Below are 22,088 nucleotides of genomic sequence, written 5' to 3'. Positions count from 1 at the left end.
TGTGCAGGCGTGCCCTAGTTTAGTATTTGCAGTGTAGCAATTTGAGTTGAATTAAGCATACTGGAAGGCTAGCACCCCCTCCCTGGGAGCGGCAACTGCCTTCATTCCAGCCCTTGTCTTCTAGTGGTTCCCGGTCCCTCTCCCACAAGTGCCTCAATCCTGCCAGCGGCAGGCTGATTACAGAGTAGGATCTGATAGATAGCAGATAGTTTGTGTGCTTTTATGTTAGTAAGTAACATTTTAGCTTCCAGGGAGAAAAATTCAGGATTGGTTTCAACGTTCTGTAAGTGGGGTGCTAGCGCATGTCGGAGCTGGAGATACCAAAAGAACTGAGTCTGGTGCATTTGGTATTCTGTTTGTAAGTCTTGAAAGGATTTTATGGACCCGTGGTGGAGCATGTCGCCCAACAGTGAGAGCGGCTGAGACACCCTCGAGAGCTGCGACATTTGGGAGCCTGTTCCCCCTCCATAGAAGAGTCTCCAAGGTAAGGCTGCCCGCCCAGCCCATGGACTTTGCTGTTTTCCCTGATATCGTCAGTACCACTCTCCTGGAAGTTGGTAAGGAGTGTAGGATGTCTCCCTCACATTGCAGGTGTGAGAGGTTGCTGCGGCCCCTGATCTACCCTTCAGTTGCACAGGCCGGGTCATCAAGCCCCTCAAACCATTATTCGTTCAGTGTAAGAAGGTGTGCAGCACTAAAGTAGAGATGTATGTTAGGGGTGGCTATCCCTCAGTCGAAGGCAGGATGGAAGCATTTGTCCAGGAAGATCAGAGGAGCTCTGCCCCCACCTCCATAGTAAATTACAAGTTATAGCGTTAACTTTGGCGAAGGAGATCCGGCTCACCGGAAATAGGTAATTATCCAGTATTGGATCTTTCATAAGTTCACATGCTTGAATTATCCCCGTCGTCGAAGCGGGAGTCCCACGGTACGTGAAAAAGCAGTAAGCACAAAACATTTTCCATAGGCTAGAATGCTAATCAAATCACTCATATAGCCTATCCTTGTCCTTTTGTAAAAAGACCCACACTTGGCTTATGACCAATCAGGCTCCAGCACCCTCTAGAATACTCTCCAGAGAGGCTCATTCCCTCAGAATTTCGACCGCACGTCATGTGAAGGGAGTCTCCCTGAGCTCTGCTCAGTTTACTTCTTCTGACAGGAAGATTTTCTCTCAGAAAACCCAGAAAATGTCTGATTCTTCCAGGAAAGGCCTTTTCCGCCCTTGTAAGACCTGTGGCAAGAAAAGGCTGTATGTGTATGATCCACATAAAGACTGTTTATACTGCTTATATCCTGTACAGCTTTCTCTGCAAAGATCCTTAGAGACAGAGAAGGAAGACTGTTGACCTGGTTACAGGCAAAATCCTGTACTTCAGGTGAGGAGAGTGATGCAGAAAGGCCTCATAAAAGGTCCAGATCTGAGGACCTGGGGCAGGCTGAGAGGGTACTAAGGGCATACAAAGCTCAATTTCATCTGAGCCATCCTCTCCTCGTTGCAAAAAGGAGTCCTCTCACCGTTCTTCTTCATCAGAGCCTTCCACTTCTAAAAAGGTATCTCTCAAATTTAAGTCGACGACAACACAACCGTCGACGACAGTGATGACGACGACGGTTCCCACATATACCATCTCCACCGCCTCATCGACCACACCATCGTCGACTACGACTACGTCGACGTCGACGTCTGTGGTAAAGGCTCCTATTCCTTCAGTTAGACCACTGTCGACTAAGGCTCATCCAGAAAAGAATTTGTCGCTGAAGGGAATGTCGACACCATTGTTGACGAGAACATCGTCGTTGATGACATCGTCAACGAGAGTACCGTCGACTGCAACACCGTCGATGAGAGTACCGTCGACGACACCATCTACTAGAGTACCGTCGACGAGGACACCGTCGACGAGAGTACCGTTGATGACACCGCTGTCGACGAGGCCACCCGTGGACAAGACCGTTGTTGATGGAGAAATTGTCCATGACAACATTTCCGTCGACGGGACCATCGTCGTCGACACCATCGACGATGCCAATAGTAGCTGTAAGCCAAGATGTGATTCCTATTTCCTCTGGGTCTCCTGACCTTCACGCTACAGTCAAGATTACAGCGATGTCTAGGTCTACAATCTATCTGCAAGATACTTCACCAAGTAAGGTAAAAACCTTGCTTCCTAGTCATCCGCTTGATTGAGAGGAGTCAGATGAGGGCCCGTTTGGTGATGCACACAGCCCATCCCAGTTGCATGTGAAGTATCAGGAGGATGAGGATGAAGATGAGTACAAACAACAATACCAACCTTATTATTCTCATTAAAGGCGCTATTACGAACCTCTACATCAGCCAAGAGACACTGTGCAGATGCCTGCTTCCTTGATTCAGGACTTGCAGTCCATGTTGCAGGATTATAAGAGGAGGTTCCCAACCGCAGCGGAGCAACATCTGCCTCTTCCAACCTCTCCTGTTACACCAAGGAGTATACCTCCACCTCCAACAACTCCCAGGCTTACACCGCAGTCTACAATAGCCGCTCCCCCCAGAGATGATGTTTCTTCATCAGGGGATGAAAGAGGAGAGATTTCAACACCACAACATCCTAGTGATGAATGGGACGATTATTTAGCTCCTACTCCTTCACCACCACCTCTTCGTCCATCAGATTCTCCACAGGAGGATATAGATGGTTTTCACAACTTGATGGATAGAGCGGCCACACGGTTTCACTTGCCAACTTCGGTCTTACAGTCAGAATGCTTTATCCACGACTTCAAGGAGCAGGCAAGAAAGTCTGTGAGAGCAATTCCTATTATAGACTTTATTTGGAGTGAAGGCATCAAGATCATGCAGAATCCAGCGACTGTTTCACCAGTTCCACAGAAACTTGAAGAAGTATAAGGCGACACAGGACTCTCCAGCGTGTTTGACAGGGCATCGAAAGCCAGATTCGTTGATCTCCCAAGCTGCCCAGAGGCGTTCTAAGAATCCATCAATGCCTATATCGACTCCTCCTGTTAAGGAATGCAGACGACTGGACAATGTGGGCAAGAGATTTTCATCCATGTTGGCTATAACTGTCCGTGCAGCCAACTCTCTAGCGATGTTGGGTCGCTATGATCACCAAATGTGGTCTGATATGAACGCCTTCATAGATCACATTCCTGAGAACAAACAGTCTGAGGCACGGAAAATCCTGCAGGAAGGAGAACGTACATCTGAGGAGATAATTGACTGCGCCCTGGATATAGCGTCCACAGGTTTTCGTCAGCTGTCGGAGCAGCTGTATTACGCAGCCAAGGTTGGGTAAAAGCAACCTCTTTCAGACCAGAGGTACAGTCCAGGATTCTAGATATGCCGTATGACGGAGAGTCTCTCTTCGGCAAGCACATAGGTGATGCATTACAGGCCATCAAGGCTGACGCGGACACTGCTCGGTCCCTGGGTACTTTGCAGTACAGGAAACATCCCTTTCGGGGAGCAAGAGGTAGGGGTTTTTCAACGTTTTGAGGCTCCTACCAGAGGCAGTATCAACAGCCTCAATATTGACCAGCCTATCAGCAGCATTATAGGCAACCATCCACAGCTTCTTACACTAGACAAGGTTGGAGGAGAAAACAGAGTTCGCAAGCCCGGGATCAACCTCGCAAACAATGATCCTTGTCTGGCACCGGCTACGCTTCCACGTTCTCCACAATTCAATCAGGTGGGAGCGAACATTTCCAATTACCTTCAGAACTGGAAAAGCATAACATCGGACAATTAGGTGCTGGATATAGTGGCTCGAGGTCATACGCTGGAATATATACAAAAAACACCACACCATCCGCCAGGAAAATCGAAACCACTTCATCTTCACTTGCTTCAGCAAAAGGTTTTCCTAATGCTCGCCAAAGGAGCGATAGAAGAGGTCCTGGTGCAACACAGGGGACTCGGATTCTATTTCCGGTTCTTTCTAATAAGGAAGAGGTCGGGGGAATGGAGACCAATACTAGACCTCAGAAAATTGAACAAGTTTCTAAGGAAGCAATCCTTTTGTATGATCACACTGTCAGATATCCTGCACCTTTTGAATCCTGGAGATTACATGACAACAATGGAGCTCTAGGATGCTTATTTCCACATACCGATACATGTAAAGCATCGCAAATATCTCCGCTTCACTGTGGCCGGTGCCCATTATCAATTCAAAGTCCTCCCATTCGGTTTGAAGTCAACACCAAGAATCTTCACAAAATGTCTTGCCCAAATAGCAGGCTTTCTCCGCCACAGGGGTCTTCAAGTCTTCCCATACCTGGATGACTGGCTGATAAAAGCCCCTACATCGCAGCTGGCGTCCAAGGCTACTAACGTCTGCCTAGAACTATTTCACAACCTAGGTCTAACAGTAAACTTCCAAAAATCATTCACTGTTTCTACACGCAGGATAGTCTTTTTGGGTGCGGAACTCAATACCATCAAGACCAGGCTTATCTCTCAAAGGCACGGCAGCAGAAACTAACCAACATTGCTATCAGGATCTCAAGAAGAAAGTCAGTTTCAGTACGAGTGTTCAAGTCGCTTCTAGGCATGATCTCCTCATCAATCACCCTAGTCCACATGGCAAGTTTGAAAATGAGACCATTGCAAGAGGAGTTACAGCTACAATGGACCCAATCTCAGGGATCCTTCGAGGATTTAAAAATATTGCACTAAGAATAGTGGAGACTCTGCGATGGTGGTCTCAGACCAACCATCTTTCTCAAGGGTTGACCTTTCTAACTCCAATGACAGACTTCATTATCACCACAGACGCTTCATTGGAGGGTTGGGGAGGTCATCTGCAGGACATGTGCATTCAAGGAAAATGGTCAGATGCGGAGAGAAGATTGCACATAAATCTGTTGGAGTTACAGGCAATTTTTCTCACGCTCAAGGCATTCCTACCACGGATTTCAGGATCTTCTTTGTTGGTCCGTACAGACAACAAAACAAGCATGTTCTACATCAACAAGCAGGGAAGAACAAGGGGCCAGATGTAGCAAAGTGTTTGAGGCGCAAAAGCCACTTTGCTATTCAGAAATGCATTTTGCGAGTCGGCTCCGACTCGCAAAATGCTTTTCCGACTCGCAAATAGGAAGGGGTGTTCCCTTCCTATTTGCGACTCGCAGTGGGATGCAATTCCATTTGCGACCGCGTACGCGGTCGCAAATGGAGTCGCAGTTACCATCCACTTCAAGTGGATGGTAACCCACTCGCAAATTGGAAGGGGTCCCCATGGGACCCCTTCCACTTTGTGTATGGACCCAAAAACATTTTTTCAGGGCAGGGAGTGGTCCAAAGGACCACTCCCTGCCCTGAAAAAATACTGAAACTAAAGGTTTCGTTTTTTTTTAAGTGCAGCTCGTTTTTCTTTAAGGAAAACGGGCTACACTTAAAAAAAAAAAACTGCTTTATTTCAAAAGCAGTCACGAACATGGAGGTCTGCTGACGTCAGCAGGCCTCCATGTTAGCGAGTGCCTATACTCGCAATGGGGCCGCAATTTGCGACCCACCTCATGAATATTGATGAGGTGGGTCATTGCGACCCCATTGCGAGTCGCAGTCGGTGTCTGAGACACCGTACTGCATAGCAATTTGCGACTTGCAAATTGCGAGTCGCAGGGACTCGCAATTTGCAAGTCGCAAATTGCCAAGTTGCTACATCTGGCCCAAGATCTCCTTCCCTCTCAAGAGAAGCTCAATCTCTCTGGGACTGGCTCACACTGCACAAGATTTGCCTGAGAGTGGAACACCTTCCAGGTGTCAACAACGCCCTAGCGGACTCTCTCAGCAGGACGGACGACAACTGCCACGAATGGGAACTCGATCAGAAGGAACTGGACAGCATCTTTCTATGCTGGGGGCAGCCAACCCTGGATCTATTTGCCACCAATCAGAACGCCAAATGCCAATTTTACGCCGGTCGATACACACTCCCCGGGTCCTGGGGGAATGCTCTTTCAATGGGATGGTCCGGGATCTTTGCATACGCATTTACCCCCATCCCATTAATTTCCAGGCTTCTGAAGAAGATGAAGTCAGAAGGTTGCAAGATCATACTCATAGCACCCAAGTGGCCCAAACAGTATTGGTACACGGAGCTCCTTCTCCTGTCAGTTGCCAATCCCTTACATCTTCCTTGTAAGCACAACCTTCTCACGAAGAGTCAAGGTCAGATATTTCATCCAGATCCAGCATCACTGCAATTGCAGGCATGGCTCCTGAGTTCCATGAATTCCAGGGTATGAACATTGATGAGGAATGCAAACTAATTTAGTCCAGGACACAAGCTGACAGTACAAATAGGACTTACAGAACAATTTCCATCCGTTAAAGGTCTGGCCAGAACAAATTTTCTCATACCTTCTTACTCTTTCGAAGGCTAGGCTGACTCATGCATCTGTTAAGATCCATTTGGCTGCTATATCAGCTTATAGACGCTCGGTGGAACTTATCAAACAGTTCATGAAGAGCCTGTTTCGTACTTTTCCTCCGGTGCATCCACCCCCGCCCCAATGGCATTTAAATATAGTTCTTTCTCAATTAATGAAAGCCCCGTCCGAACCTATTCACAGAGCACAGCTGAAATACATCATATGGAAGGTGACAACTCTTCTTGTTCTTACGTCCACAAGAAGAGTCAGCGATATACAGGCCTTTACCACTAAGGAACCCTACCTTATGTTTTCAGACGACTTTGTTCTTCTCAGAACAAACCCGAGATACATTCCTAAGGTGCCTTCATCCTTTTATTTGAACGAGCCAGTAATATTATTTTTGTGAATCCTTCAACAATGGTGGAAAGGACTCTCCACACACTAGACATCAAAAGATGCTTGAAGTTCTACCTTCAGCATACTAAGCAGCTGCGGAAGACAGATCAGCTGCAAGTCTCATATGCCCAAGGACGTCAAGGGACAGGAGTCACTAAGGCTACGATAGCTCGGTGGAATGCATCCACCATTCAGTTTTCCCACACAAAAGCGGGAAAACCATTAACTAAACACCAAGAGCGCACTCTACAAGATCAGTCTTCACATCGGCTGCTTTGTTTCAAGGGATTGCCTTCGCGCAGCACTACTGTTTGGAATCGTCGCAAATAACTGATTCCCTCGTTGGACAGACGATCCTACGTCATCTGTTTCATTGAGGTGAGATCTTTCCTTTAATGTGTATAACTATTTCTATATGCAATAGTCTTTAGTTGCTATGCACATTTTGTTTAATATGATTTTACCTTATATGTGTAGAGGATAGTATATGGATATGTTATATAGTACTAGACTTACAAAGATTACAATGCTCGCACCCACCATCCACTGCGGGCATAACGTTTGTTAGGAATACTGCTGGCGATTCTGATTCAAGCATGTGAATTTATGAACGATCCAATACTGGATAAGAAAACAAGTTACTTAATGAAACTACAGTTATCCAGAATTGGTATCTTTCATAAATTCACATGCGACCCACCCTCCTCCCCTTTGAGGCTTGCAGTTCTTTTCATGGCATAGTCCTCACTCGTGTGCTAGAAAATCTGAGGGAATGAGTATCTCTGGAGAGTATTCTTGAGGGTGCTGGAGCCTGATTGGTCATGAGCCAAGTTTAGGTCTTTTTACAAAAGGGCAAGGATAGGCTATATGAGTGATTTGATTAGCATTATAGCCTATGTAAAAAAAATTATGGTTACTGCTTTTTCATGTACCTTGGGGCTCCCACTTCGACGACGGGGAGGATTCAAGTATGTGAATTTATGAAAGATGCCAATACTGGATAACTGTAGTTACAGGTAAGTAACTTGTTTTTTTCTGGAGCTGATCAAGAAGTTGGTCGATCGACCTAGGAGGGATAGCGGGACATCTGTAGTGAGACGATCAAGTTGGGGCTGGAAGTTGGATTTGTATGCCCGCGGAGTTTGGACAGCCTGGCTAAGCTGTACTGTTGGTTCAGTCTCTCGCAGCCCAATCACCCGGGCCACCGATGCAGCCCGACCGCAGGCCATGGGGCTACCTGGCTCCAATGCCAGTCTCGTAGCCTAGGCAGCAGCAGAGGGATGGTCCAGGTGCTTGCAAGTGTCCCCAGGCACGCAGCAGCGCCTCCACACCCCGCAGGGCAGGGCTCGGCACAGGGCATGTCCAGCTGCTCGGGTGTCTCCCTGGGCATGTCTCGGCCCCCGTGCAGCAGGCCAGGAAAGTTTTCTAGGGTCCCCCAATTTACAGCTCAACCTGCTGGGATCCGGGTCACCTTTTGCTCACCCCTTAAGTCCACCTCCAGTTGTGGCTGTGCCTTATTGTGAATCCATCATAGGCCCTCGGCAACGGAATCCTCCCCGCCCCCCACAAAGGCAATTTGTAATGACTGGAGGGATGCAGGAGCCCCATCTCAGAGCTGCGACAGGCGCAGTGAAGTCACCACTAGAATGTCCTTGACCCGAGCTTAAGTACCCTGGGTAGCAGATGGTTGTGAATGGATGACTGGCACGGTGCGGTGGAGCTCTGCTTAAGAGCGACCGACATGTTTGGCTCCAAAGCCACGCCCTCCACCCCAGACAATTGTCTTTTTGTAATTGCAGATAATCTCCAATGGTGCTAAAGTATGTTTTGTTAGATGGAATGTGGAACTCACAATGTGGTGCACACTTAACATAACATATTTAAGCAGGCAAAAGACCTGTATTTGTACTGCTTGTTTCGTCTTTCCTATTTTAGTAGTAGAATGTTTGATTTTGAGATGATCTGGCACTTGTAACATCGCATTAAAGATACATTCAACTAAGCTAAAGTGTACAGTCAGGACGAAATAATTTCACATGGTGCGCATGCCACGTGTTTGGTCCTCTTTTCATTGCATTATGTAATTTTATTCTAAGTATAATATTGTATTTGACTTTATTTAATATTTTTTGGGAAATGCAAAAACCTATTAGTGTTGAAAGGGCTGTCAGGGAAAAAGCGAAGTCTTCAAACTATTGATAGACTAGCAGGATTTCAAGTATTTTGGGAAAATCAGGACTATGTTCACATTGTGAAGGAAGGTCGGTGGCGGTAATAACCATGAATGGCTTCCCTTCAAAGTTTTGTTTTTGGTTTGTAGAAATGGTAAGATTATGTTGCAATTAAAGTGTCTCTCGAAAGATATACCGTTTCGTTGCGGATATAGTTAAGAGCCATTGTTATGAATTTGGTTAATGCTCTTGCAGAACAGTTTCTTTAAAGTTTAAGGAAGTACGAATTTCCCTATTTAAACCTGCTACCGTTCCTAGGGCTGTGTTTTAGTTTTCAGAGACTGTTCGCTTCTTTGATATTCCAGAATCGAGGATGAGCCCGTTTTGAGTTTTTGCAAAGGCCCTATCCTGGATGGTAGTGGTATCACTAAATAATGATTGCAGACTTCAAATAAGTTTAATATAATTGTGACTTTTTCAAACATGTTTAGTGAGAGTGCCAAATGCCCAGCACCATCCCTTTGGTAGGTCTCTCATACAGACAGTTCAGCTGTCTATTGAGGGCTCATGTCACCACACACCACACTCCCACACAAGAAGCCCCACACAACACATAACATACAGGTAGACATGCATACAGATACAGAAAATAACTTTTGGACAGCCTATTTAAGCCTTTGGTTACTGTCATTCTGCTGGCGTTAGCATTGGTTAACAGGGCTGTCTATCAGCCCACATCATTCCACAATGTGAATACTTAAAAAGTAGCCTGCCCATGCTGTTCCTTTACTTATTTGTCTTATTATTTAATAATTTTAGACTGGCCCCCATAGTCTCTCACAGTGCTACCTCACCTTTTCCCAGACCCCTCCCACCTGCCCCACCCTCGTGCTCCCCTGCCTGTCCCACATTCGTTCTTTTTCATTTTTAGTTTACCGCTCCACATAACCATTAGTCAGTAAAGTAAAAAGTAGCTGCCAGAGATGTATTTGGAGCTTGATCAGAATAGCTACCAGATACAAAGGACAACCCTCCCCAAATTACGTTTAAAACTGGTTTGCCTAAGTGTAGTTCGTTTCAGTCTTGATCATTGGTCTGTTGGTATGGTGGCACAGTGGCGTAGCGTGGGGAGTGCAGGGGGGGCCAGCCGCACCGGGCGCAACATCTTGGAAGAGACTAAATCCACGGGTTAGGGGGCGCAAATTACTTGCCTTGCCCCGGGTTAGGGGGCGCAAATTACTTGCCTTGCCCCGGGTGCTGACAACCCACGCTACGCCACTGTGGTGGCAGCATCTTTAATGGCTATATTTTCGTCTCTGAATCAGGGCCACACTATTGTACAATGGCAGATGTATATATCAACTCATCCACTGTGTTTGCCCTGCTGATACAGTGGAGGCATGTAAGTATCTTACTTAGCATAGCATTTCATCTAGTTTGTGACATGTGACCAACTTATTGTGAATGAGTATAGTGAGGATATGCATGGCAGGCCAAAATGTATCCCTTTGGGGCTTCTCCACAATGCACACTACCAGTTCAACTCCAGGAACACATATTTTATAAGGATACTTGGAGGCTTTGCACTGGCAGCGTTCCATCTGCTTAAATTTGTCAAGGGCATTGAATTAGGGAGACTGATAATGTTGACCGGAATGGCTTCACAGGACAGTAGATCCATAACAAACCAAGGGTACTGAGGACTTCACTCTCACTTCAGTGGAATTTCCAGCCCGTTTGTGTAGTGGTTGGGGTTGTGGCAAAAGAGGTTGAACAGGACTGGAGGAGACTGGGAATGTGACTGAAGTTATTTTTCGGGCTCATGGTGTTTATGTAAACATGCTGTGGTAGCAGCTTTCCTCAGGTACTTTCCTCTTACCAGCTCAGCAGGATGCATCAGCTTCTCTAAATGTTGGCAATACCCAAGATCGTCTTTGGACCCTGTCTTGCAGGATAATGTGGGATTAAGAAACACTCTACCCAACGGGTTGAGTGGAGGTTCTTAAATACTAAATGTTATTAAGGTTGAAAACCTCTGACATAGTTTTAGGAACGTGGTGTGTAGATTATAGGCACCACAGAAGGGATCCTATGATGTTCAAGAAAATCAGAAATGAGGGGATGTCATTTTGAACTACACCTCTTTGATGAATTGTCTAGGGATATTTCTTGATGGCCTTGACATATTGCTAAGGGAATACTTGTTCCACACTTTGCGTCTCATCAGGTGTTATATCTGGGTCATTATCGGAATGCCTTGACACTCTATGTCCCCTTCTCAGTTCAGCAAATGATAAGAGTGGATGACATTCATGGTATTATTTGTTTATACCGAATATGACAGAATTTGGAAGGAGTGTATGGCAAGATGGATTGGAGGATTAGATGGGAATGGAGTTGGGCTTTAGGGACTTTACGTCACTATAGGGCTAAAGATCTTTCTTTAAAAACAGAAGCAGTGTCAAGCACCTTTGTTTCCTTGGATATTTGTGTCTAGTTCAGAACCTAGCTTATTCAGTTTTGTTCAGTCTGTGTTATACTCGATGTGTCTTCCACTACCCCAGTCACAGAAGGAGATGGCACTGTCTCACATCCCACTGCTGTCCGACTGCTCAGGCTTCAGTTCTTTTCTGGTCAACTGGCCGTGAGAGTGCCTGGTGCAAATGTTCTTCATGTTTCTATTCACAAGGGGAAAGCTGTTATTTTGTCTTAGGGCCGGATTTAGAGTTTTGCGGAGGGAGTTACTCCGTCATGAATGTGACGGATATCTCGTCCTACGTATTACAATTCTATTATAGACTATGGAACTTGTAATACGGCTGACGGGATATCCCTCACATTTGTGACGGGGTAACCTCTCCAGCAAACTGTAAATCAGGCCCTTAGTCTTGGGGCCTCATTTAAACCTCAGTGTAGGGGTTACTCTGTGGCAATGATGACGGATATCCCGTCCCCCGAAATCTAAATCCCATAGAAAACAATAGTATTTAGATTTCGGTGGATGAGTTTTCCGTCTCTGTTGCAACGGAGTAACCCCTCTGCTAAGATCTAAATCAGGCCCTTAGTTTATTTACATAGTTAATGATCTCAACTGAGGTTTACAATCAACGTCATTAAAACCAAATAAAGCACACCCCACCATAACGAGAGTCACCACAATGCCTGACATCACTAATATCCATATAAAATCCTCTTCATTAGAAAATGGTTAAAAATATTTTAAAAACATTATACATTTTAAAACAGGTAAATTCGTTCAGCTGATTTTTTTTAGCTGCTCTATCACAGCTTGATCTGTGTCCAGGTTGTATCTCTTTATCAAAGACAATAAATATTTGGTTCAGCATCTTGTAATGTCAGACATAAGCGCAAAACGTAAGATTTTTAGTTCCTTTAGAGCAGAGTTCACAAACAGAAGGTTTTTGGGAGCTCTTGTTCCATTTTGTGAATACTATTCAATGTGCAGGAGCATACTAAAACGTCAAATATCCTGTTGGATTTGAAAAGATAAATATGACCGAGCTAATCCGAAAGAAATATCGTTATGTAATGTATTATACAGTTTGAAGGAGACACAATGATCCTTCTCCATTTCAAAGCTAACATACAAGCATTGAGGTCTAAGAAACAATCCAAGATGCCCTGGTGACCATCCATTTATTAATAACCTATGACACTCAAAATATTCCATAGCTGTATGAACATTTCCCCCAAAAAGTGAGTAAATTGGGGATCATTCAACATTTCTGCCTTAAGAAGAGATCTCATAGAAGAAGCATGGGCTTGTACTAGGTCATATCCCCATCAAATTATCTTGGCCAAAGAATGCAGTAATATACCCTCAACTCCATGTTCCAATTTTACCGACTGGACCAGCAAAGATGGACTTAGCAAACAAAATGTTCTTTAAATCTTTCCTTCGCATTTGTTGCAAAATGTCCAAGAGCCAATCATGTAGCCTCTAAAGCGTAACTTAGTGTAGGGGGATTTTTGGTTTTATAGATTTGTACTAGGTGATCTAAGTACCTTCTTCCCATTGATGAGTGGAAAATCTCCAAGCAATTTGCAGAAGCAAGTGTTTTCTTACACAAATTTGTTCTGTTGACTTCGTCCTTTAAATTTTAAGACAATGATTTACCTAAATAAGTGTAGTTGATAAACATTTCCAACTTTTCAGCACCTTAATACCTCTATAACGGGACTTTTCTCTTCCCTCTAAAGGCTAACATTTTTGTTTTTGCTGTATTAACGTTTTTTTAAGTGCATCTGTGCATAACAAAACAATCCTCTCAAACTTGTCTGAAGACCTATAGGAGTATGATCAATTAGGATTATATCATTTGCATACAGGAGAGTATGCAGACACTTAGAGACAACTTTTGGGGAATCATTTTCCTTTAATGCAAATGGGTTGGAAAATCAGAGAGATACAGAGAAAACAAGAAAGGTGCCAACACACAAAACTGTTTTAAACCATTTAGTGTGGAAATGGGATTACAAAGGCCCTGAACTACCCCCAACAGCATTTTACATCAGATTGAAGAATGCAAAGACACAGAAAGATGCAATAGACCACTCTGTATCCCTGAAGCAAATTACTTTTGCCATAAAGTTGGTCTATCCACAGTTAGTTGTTGTAAGAAATGGGGTCTCTGGTTGGCAGTGAGTATGCACTCTGTCCAAGCAGGGACCCTCACTCTAGTCAGGGTAAGGAAGGAACACTCATAAGACAACCCCTGCTCACCTCCATGATAACTTGGCACAAGCAGTCAGACTTATCTCAAAGGCAATGTGTAAAGTATTTGTGCAGTCACACGCAGTAACACAGTGAAAACACCACAAAAGGACTGAACACCAAGTTAGAACAATAGCCAATATTTATCTGAGTAAAACAAGACCAAAACAACAAAGATCCAACATACACAAGTAAAGTTATGAATTGGTAAAGGTTAAACTTCAATATAGCGCTTAGGAACACAAATGCTTTGAATTGGTGGTATCACAGTGTTGTGATGGATTTGTTCCCAATAATCCAAAGCTAATAGTGCCAGTCACTGATCCACATGGACCCCCAGGTACAGTGAAAATGAGGTAACAAGCTTGGGCAAGGAGTTAGGGTTCGAGGCATCGGTGGATCCGGTGCGGTGTCGGTTCCGGTGCTGCGTAGTGGAATGCGTAGGTGCAAGACATTAGGAGGGTCATTCTGACCCTGGCGGGCGGCAGACGCCGCCCGCCTGGCGGGAACCGCCAAATGGCCGCTCCGCGGTCTTGCCATTCTGACTTTCCCGCTGGGCTGGCGGGCGCCCGCCAAGGGAGCACCCGCCGGGCCAGCGGGAAAGGCCCTGCAACACAGAGGCCGGCTCCGAATGGAGCCGGCGGTGTTGCAGGGGTGCGACGGGTGCAGTTGCACCCGTCGCGATTTTCACTGTCTGCAATGCAGACAGTGGAAATCTCCCTGGGGCCCTGTTAGAGGGCCCCTGCACTGCCCATGCCAGTGGCATGGGCAGTGCAGGGGCCCCCAGGGGCCCCACGACACCCGATCCCGCCATCCTGTTCCTAGCGGTAAAAACCGCCAGGAACAGGATGGCGGTAAGGGGGTCGGAATCTCCATGGCGGCGCTGCTTGCAGCGCCGCCATGGATGTTCTACCCAAGCAGGGGAAATCCGGCGGGAAACCGCTGGATTCCCTTTTCTGACCGCAGCTTTAACGCCGCGGTCAGAATGGGCAATGAAGCACCGCCAGCCTGTTGGCGGTGCTTCCGTTGCCCCCGGCCCTGGCGGTCTTGTACCGCCAGGGTCGGAATGAGGCCCTAGGTCTTTGCTGCAGAGCTGTGGAGGTGAGGCTTCGGTGCACAGAGTGGTGCAGCAAAGTCAGGTGTCCCAGGCGTCGGTGACACAGCACTTTGGGACTCACAGAGTCATGGACTTCAGCAAGGCTGCAGAGTTTTGGGCCTGTGGGGTTGTCGCACTCCAGCGAGGACCAGGGCTTCAGTTGCAGGCGATTTTGCAGGATCCGGCAGCGGCGTTAGTCTGGGTTCACCTGAAGTCGGTGCACTGGTTTCTTCACTAGCTTCTCTTTTCAAGTGCCCAGGGACTGGATTAGGCACCTCTTGGCAGGGTATGAGTCTCAGCAGAGAGTCCAAGTGCTGGCAGAAGAAGTCTTTGATGGCCCTCAGACTTCAGAACAAGGGACAAGCGTGGTCCAAGCCCTAGGAGAAACTTCACAAGCAAGATACACAGCAAAGTCCAGTTTTTGGCCTCTTTAAGGCAGAAGCAGCAACCGCAGGCCAACCCAGCACAGCACACATGGTAAAGGGACAGGGCTCCTCCTCCACTCTTTTCCTTGGCAGAGGTTCTTCTTGGTTTCAGAAGTATTCTAAAAGACAGGGTTTTGGGTCCACTACGTATACCCCTTCCTGCCATTGAAGTAGGCAAACTTCGAAGGAAAGTCTCTGCTGTTGTTGACAAGGTCTTGCCTAGCCCAGGCCTGGCCCCAGGCACACACCAGGGGTTGGAGACTGCATTGTGTGAGGACAGACACAACCCAATCAGGTGTAAGTGTCAGCCCCTCCCGCCCCACTCTAGCTAAGGAGACTCATCAGTATATGCAGGCTACACCCCAGCTCCCTTTGTGTCACTGTCTAGAGGGAATTCACAACAGCCCAACTGTCAGTCTGACCCAGACGTGGAATACACAAGCAGGCAGAGGCACAGAATGGTTAAGCAAGAAAATGCCCACTTTCTAAAAGTGGCATTTTCAAACTGACAATCTAAAAACCAACTTTGCCAAAAGATGTAATTTTTGAATTGCGAGTTCAGAGACCCAAAACGTCAGATCTCTATCTGCTCCCAATGGGAAACTGCACTTGAAAGATGTTTAAAAGCAGTCCCCATGTTAACCTATGAGAGAGATAGGCCTTGCAACAGTGAAAGTGAAGGTATTCAGGTTGCATTACTTGCATCCAACTGCAAATCTAGTATTCATCCCTTTCATTGCGGCTACTTTATTTAGTAAATTATTCTGGCTTTTGCTTAATTTATTTTAACATTATTTGTATTGTATCTATTTTACACAGCAAGCTGACACTCACTTAGTATTCCTAAGGTTTGCTACCACAGACAGCACTTGTATTGATGACTAAATTAGACCTGTCTGCATGCTAGCTCAAGCTTGTCTAATTCTGGTCAGTGGATTTGGTAAAAAATGTGTCTCAAGTCCATTGTATTCAGAGGAGTCAGAAAATCTGATACTTGCTCCTCCATGGGGGTTAAGTGATCCTAATAGCAGTGGCAGTTTTAAAAAGTGTTTTAAAAAGTGCTAGATTTGTTCTCCCAGGTCTCTAGAAGGGCCCTGTTGAAGTAGAACTTAAAACCATCAGTTGAAAGAAACCAAGTCCAGGCTTTGATGGTTCTGAAAATACTTTAGTTATTCCTTGGACTACAGGCAAATTTGTTTGACAGTATATTGAGTGTAAACACTCAAGGCATCACCAATATTAGCAAATTATGTAGGAACCAATCTGCAAGGACATGGGCATTACTTCGATCATTTTGCATTTTCAAAACCACTACGATAGAATCCAGCTGAAATGAGACATTCAAATGGTGGCAGCCCATAGAGAGGTAGGTTTAAAGCAAGTATTAAAGTGGAAATTTGCTGCAAAGTACCAGATTTGAATGAAATAATAAAAAATCTGAACCACATATCTATAATGAGTTCACATTTCTATCATGTATATTTGTGTGCCTATTTTATAGTACGTGGGTAATATACTTCACAAGTTGTGAAACATTTCAAAATTACAATCTTTCGTGATGTTTAAAGTACAATTTACGTTACTCTTTCCTGTTCAGTTAGAAATTAATAAGCGACCCTTAGATTGCCGAACATCTTCATTGATCTTACCATAGCAAGCTGAAACACCTCAATGGCCTTCTTCAGCAGTCCTCCCAGTTGTGTTACTATGTGCTGTCTTCAGAAATACACTGAAGAGTGGGATAAGCAAAACTAATGAACACTTCAAGTCTTTCTCTTAACATAGTGCGAGGCGACCCCTTCTACCATAGCGCTAATGAGCCTGTGTCATCTCTGGCTCTCCTTAAAAATAATAATAAGATTAACAATATTGCCCTCTACGTTTGCCATCTGCCATTTTCCAAGGCACCCCATGATTGCTAGAAATGTAATGAGCATGTTTAAAAAACTTTCTTATATGATAAATATGAAATAGTAAAACCTCTGATTTAAGCACCATAGCATCTGCTAATTATTTTCACAGTCATTGATGGCACAAGTATTTTGTTATGTCTAAAGTCCTTCAGTTAACTCTTTCTCTGCCGGTACATACTGTTGTAGAATAGTAAACCAACTTGCAAAGCACCAGTCTTATTCTTTGAAGTGCTTTACCTGTGTGGGCGATACTATCCATATTTGTTCACCAATAGCCACTAATAGTGCAGGAAAACTCTTGATTAGCTAAAAAAGGGAGATGTTCCAGGACTAACATATATGTTCTTTTTTTATTCTTCAAGTTCAATACCAAATTCTTATCCATAGAAACATTCAAGATATTTAACCTGCCTTAGGCCATGACGGTCTAGAATAGCTTGACATGTCTAGGTTGCACGCATGAGACTGAGAAGGCAGTGAGCAGTCTATATAAATCATTAAAATCGAATACTAATCAAGCATGGAATACCTTATTGAAAATAATTAGTACTAATGAAGGTGGAGGTGATGTAAAACCATGCAAAAGAAATACTGGTTACACTTCAGGATAATTGTAGGGGGAATAGCCTCTTAAGCATGGTAGTTGAAAACTCACCAGTACAAGTCTTCAAACATATCCATGCTAAAATGATATACACATTTTTGTAGGGATAATGGGTGGCTTGCAAACTGCTTGGCTGCATGATGTGCTGCATCTGTGCAGCAGGCGATTAGCGGGGTTCTAGGTCACAAACTGGTAGGTGTCAGCACAATGTGTCTATAGTAATTCCAGCATAAGACTAGCCAGGTCTCATCCTGGTGCAGCAGATGATTAAACTATTGAGAGCCACCTACCATTGAGATCGTTTCACCAACATTGTTGTCCTTTGCTTATTATTTATGGAGTCCTCTACGTGATGACTCTATATGAGTCAACATAAGCAATGGCGTAACTATGAACATAAAAAGAATTGTATCACCAGTATTTCATTTTGCTTGGTTTGTCATTGACAGAGGCCACAGTGAGAATTATGGGTACCAGTACGAATTTGAAGACCTATTTCAGAACAGGGTTGTTTGGTTCCTGTGCTGTATAAAATATACAATACTCCTCTTGAACATATCACTGCAGATTAGCAGGCTTTGAACACAGCTTATTTTCTTTCTTCAACAACTGGACGCTGTGTATAGGTGCTATAGTTAATATCTGTTATATCATTGCTATGCCCTCTATGCAGGGTTACCTAAATATCTTCTGATAAGACTGCAGCGTGCTCACAACCCAGTATTGCGAGTTGTGATGAGCAGTCGCAGAAAAAATCACGTCTTTGAAATCACTATTATGGGTCGGTATCTTAGAGCATTCAAATCTGCCAACCCTTCCGTATGTTTCTTATAGAATTGTTCATCACTCTCTTACTCGCGATCTTTGTAGTTAGGAAAAATATTAAGCACAAGAATCTAGTTTTAATCGAACCTATTGTGATCGCTGCTCGCTTTCAGTGCAGAAAACGAATTTTGAATGCCCTTGCCCTTTTTTTTTTTACTTACCACGCATTTTCTCCAAGTGGTTAGACAGAAACGGAGGACCTGGTTGTTTGATAAAGAAGCGATAAGATCAGTGTTAAGACACCCCTGGGGTTAGTTTAAAATGATAAATGTATTTTCTTGTTAATGTGAAGTTCAGCACACTGAGGATATGTAACTCTCTCTAGCGCCTCTCTCCTCTCTGCATCTCTCAAGCAAGCATAGGCAAAGCCAATCGGTCTCACTTATACAAGAGCCTTTGGCTTTTCCAATGTGTTTTATCCATGTTATATACCAGCGTGGCTGCTGTTTAGCATGACAAAACACTGGCGGCTTAGAGGAGAGTGGCGCGGAGTGTCGTAAAGTGGAATGGTGAAGAGTTGAGCAGAGTGGCAGAAAGTGTTGTGTATTGAAGTGGCATAGTGTAGAGTTGCGTAGAGTGGCATACACTGGAGTAGTATATAGTAGAGTGGACTGGTGTAGAGTATGTTGGCGTAGAGTGTTGTAGAGTGTAGTGGCGTAGAATGTAGTAGCATTGAATTCAGTGGCATACAATGCAACACCATAGAATTCAGTAACATAGGTTAGAGTGGTGCATAGAACAGTGCAGTGGCCCGGAGTAGAGTGGCGCAGAGTAGAATAGAGTGCAGTGGCTTAGAATGCAGTGGCATAGGGTAGAGTGGCCTAGAGTGGGGTATGGTGGAGTGGCATAGAGTTAAGTGATGCAGAGGGCAGTGGTGCAGAGTAGAGTTGAGTGGCATTGAGTGCAGTGGTGTAGAGTGCAGAGTAGAGTTGAGTAGCATAGAGTGCAGTGGCATAGAGTGCAGTGGTGTAGAGTGTAGTAGTGTAGTATGGAGTAGCTTAGAGTAGCTTAGAGTTCAGTGGTGGAGAGTGCAATGTTGCAGAAAATAGAATGTCAGAGTGCAGTGGTGCAGGTGGAGTAGAGTGACGTAGAGAGCAGTGACATAGGGTACAGTGATCCAGAGAAGAGTGCAGTGAGATAGAGAGCAGCTGTGTAGAGTGCATTGGAGTAGAGTGCAGTGGCATACACCGGATTGTTTCAGAGTAGAGTGAAGTGGTATAGAGTGGAGTGATGGAAGGTAGAGTGCAGTTGTGTAGAGTGGAAGAGAGTGGATTGGCATAGAGTAAAGGGGTGTAGATTTCAGTTTGCTCACAAGGGGCAGGGCGGGTGCGCCGTGCGGGGTTGGGGCAGTGGGGGTGAAAGTGGGGGAAATGTAATAAAAAAAATAAAAAAACATATCTGATCCGCCATGCCGTTCCTCTTTCTCCCCTTGCTGCAGGCAGGCACAGACTCTCAGCCAGCCCTGCGGTCAATCCTGACGCTGCTCAGAGCAGCATCAGGATTGTCTGGGAGCGACCTGGCTGTGTGCTCCCAGGCAGACTGGAAGCCTGTGCATGCTCTCTCCAGCCCGGCAACTCTGTTGCTGGGCTGGATAGAGCCTATTGCGCATGTGTGTTTTGCCGGCCTGAGACGGCCGGCTAAACATACATGCACACTGAGGGGAGTGCACAGTGCCCTCCTCTGGGTGCTCGTCATGGTTTATTATAATTTTGTTTGTTAAAGGTTTTGCAGCTTCTGCTGCTGGCGGGGCGGGGGGAGCTCCTCCATCCTAAAAGAGGAGCTGCTGCTGGTAGAGTGCAGTGGCAGAGTGCAGAGTAGATAGGAGAGGTTTATAATGGATTAGTGTATAGTGCAGGGGCCTAAAGTTGAATGTTACAGAGTAAAGTGCATTGGTGTAGAGTGCAATGTTGCAGAGTGGCAAAGAGTACAGTGGCATAGAGTGGAGTTGTGCTGAGGAGATTGGTGTGGCCTAAACTGGAGCGGTGTAAAGTGCAGTGGTGTAGAGTGGTGAAGAGCGCATTGGCATGGAGTAGAATGCTACACGGTAGAGTAGAGAGGTGTAGCCTGAAGTGGCATAGAGTTTAGTGGTGTTTAGTGGAGTGGAGCAGGGTAGAGTGCAGTGGTGTGAAGTGGTGCAGAGTGGAGTGGTGTAGAGAGGAGGATTCATGGTGTGGTAGCACACTGCCATTACAGACAACACGTTTTCAATTGAAATTACCATTACTTTTGCACAGACATACAGGTTTACTAATAAAACTATACAGTGTACAGATGAAAATGTGTGGAAATTGCATCACCTAGTGTAATGATTTGTTTTGTTCATATTAAAGTATTTGTTTCCAACACACTTCAGAAATAACAAAAAATGTGCTTCATTTGTGTTCCTAATTCTGATATATTCTGAATTCTTAACAGCTCATTAAAATGTTGTGTGCTAGAAAATAACTCTTTCCGATCCCAAGTATCCAGCAAGATTGTCACATAAATCCTGTCACTTTGAAGTCAGAGAAATAAAAGTAAACAAGCGCCCTCAGAACACAGTGCCTGACATTTATCTGCACTCTTTGAATGTGCAGCAAATGTGACAAGATGAGAACAAGATTTACAGGTCTGTTTCCAGAAAGGGAGCACTCGGAAGGATACTGTAAATAGGAAGGTTCGAACTCAAGCTGGCCAACCTATAACAGATAAAGCCAGCAAATGGAAAGCAAGAAAATGTGAGTTTCAAACTGGCAAATGCTTCCCATGTTAGCTTTCTGAATGTCTGTAAGATGTCTTTAACAAACCAGACAGCTGCTCTGTCTGGTAGACTGCGACCTATAAAGAGATAGTCTGGTGGGATAGTGGAAGATGGACACACTTACAGCACATTATGATTGCAGCCTCTGTTGGGGAATGCAATGAAGAACTGCAGCCCAGGGTGGCAAGTATTAATGAGTGGTGACAGACTAGTTGTGTGATGACAAGAACATTTCAATAAAAGAGGCATTATGTGCAAAGACGAAGGCAATACGAACTGTGTTCACAGTAAATGTTTCATAGCAAAGTGAGGTATCTTTACCGAAAATGCTTCCCTTGGCTCTTCTGAAGTGCTTTATTGTTTTGAATCTTAGAAGACATCACTCAAAATGGAAAAGTGTGGTGGTTGAATGGCACATCTGCTTTCCAATCTCCAACTCCAACTCCAACTGATGACAACATGCGACGACCAAAGCGATCAGTAAGCATTGAACGATTTGTGGAGACCCTTGTGGTGGCGGACAAAATGATGGTTGGATATCATGGACGTAAAGACATTGAGCACTACATTTTGAGTGTAATGAACATTGTAAGTTTGATCCCTATCTCTATAGTAATATTTTTCAAATTTTACTTTAAGGCTTCACGTGTACGAATAGTTATTAGGAAATGTATGCACTGGTAATGCCTAGAAGGTTGTATGTCACAATATCGTATGTATCATCTGACATAAATATCATAGGCTAAATGACATTTACAAAACTATTGCTCCAATGGTTGCAGATTTTCTGTTA

At 44.8% G+C, this 22,088-nt stretch overlaps 1 protein-coding gene across 1 annotated transcript in view; it reads left to right on the top strand.

Annotated features, from left to right (window-relative positions):
- ADAMTS6 (ADAM metallopeptidase with thrombospondin type 1 motif 6) overlaps window positions 1-22,088 on the top strand; it is a 1,391,222-nt gene that overhangs the window by 366,246 nt on the left and 1,002,888 nt on the right. Inside the window, exon 5 of the mRNA XM_069222749.1 lies at window positions 21,669-21,883. Within this exon, the coding sequence (XP_069078850.1) occupies window positions 21,669-21,883 (215 nt within the window). The remainder of the gene's footprint in view (window positions 1-21,668; window positions 21,884-22,088) is intronic.

The sequence above is a fragment of the Pleurodeles waltl genome, chromosome 1_1 (genome assembly GCF_031143425.1).
Source record: "Pleurodeles waltl isolate 20211129_DDA chromosome 1_1, aPleWal1.hap1.20221129, whole genome shotgun sequence".
Taxonomy (NCBI): domain Eukaryota; kingdom Metazoa; phylum Chordata; class Amphibia; order Caudata; family Salamandridae; genus Pleurodeles; species Pleurodeles waltl.
Note: the sequence above shows the minus strand (reverse complement) of the source record. Positions and strands in the feature narration are given on the sequence as shown.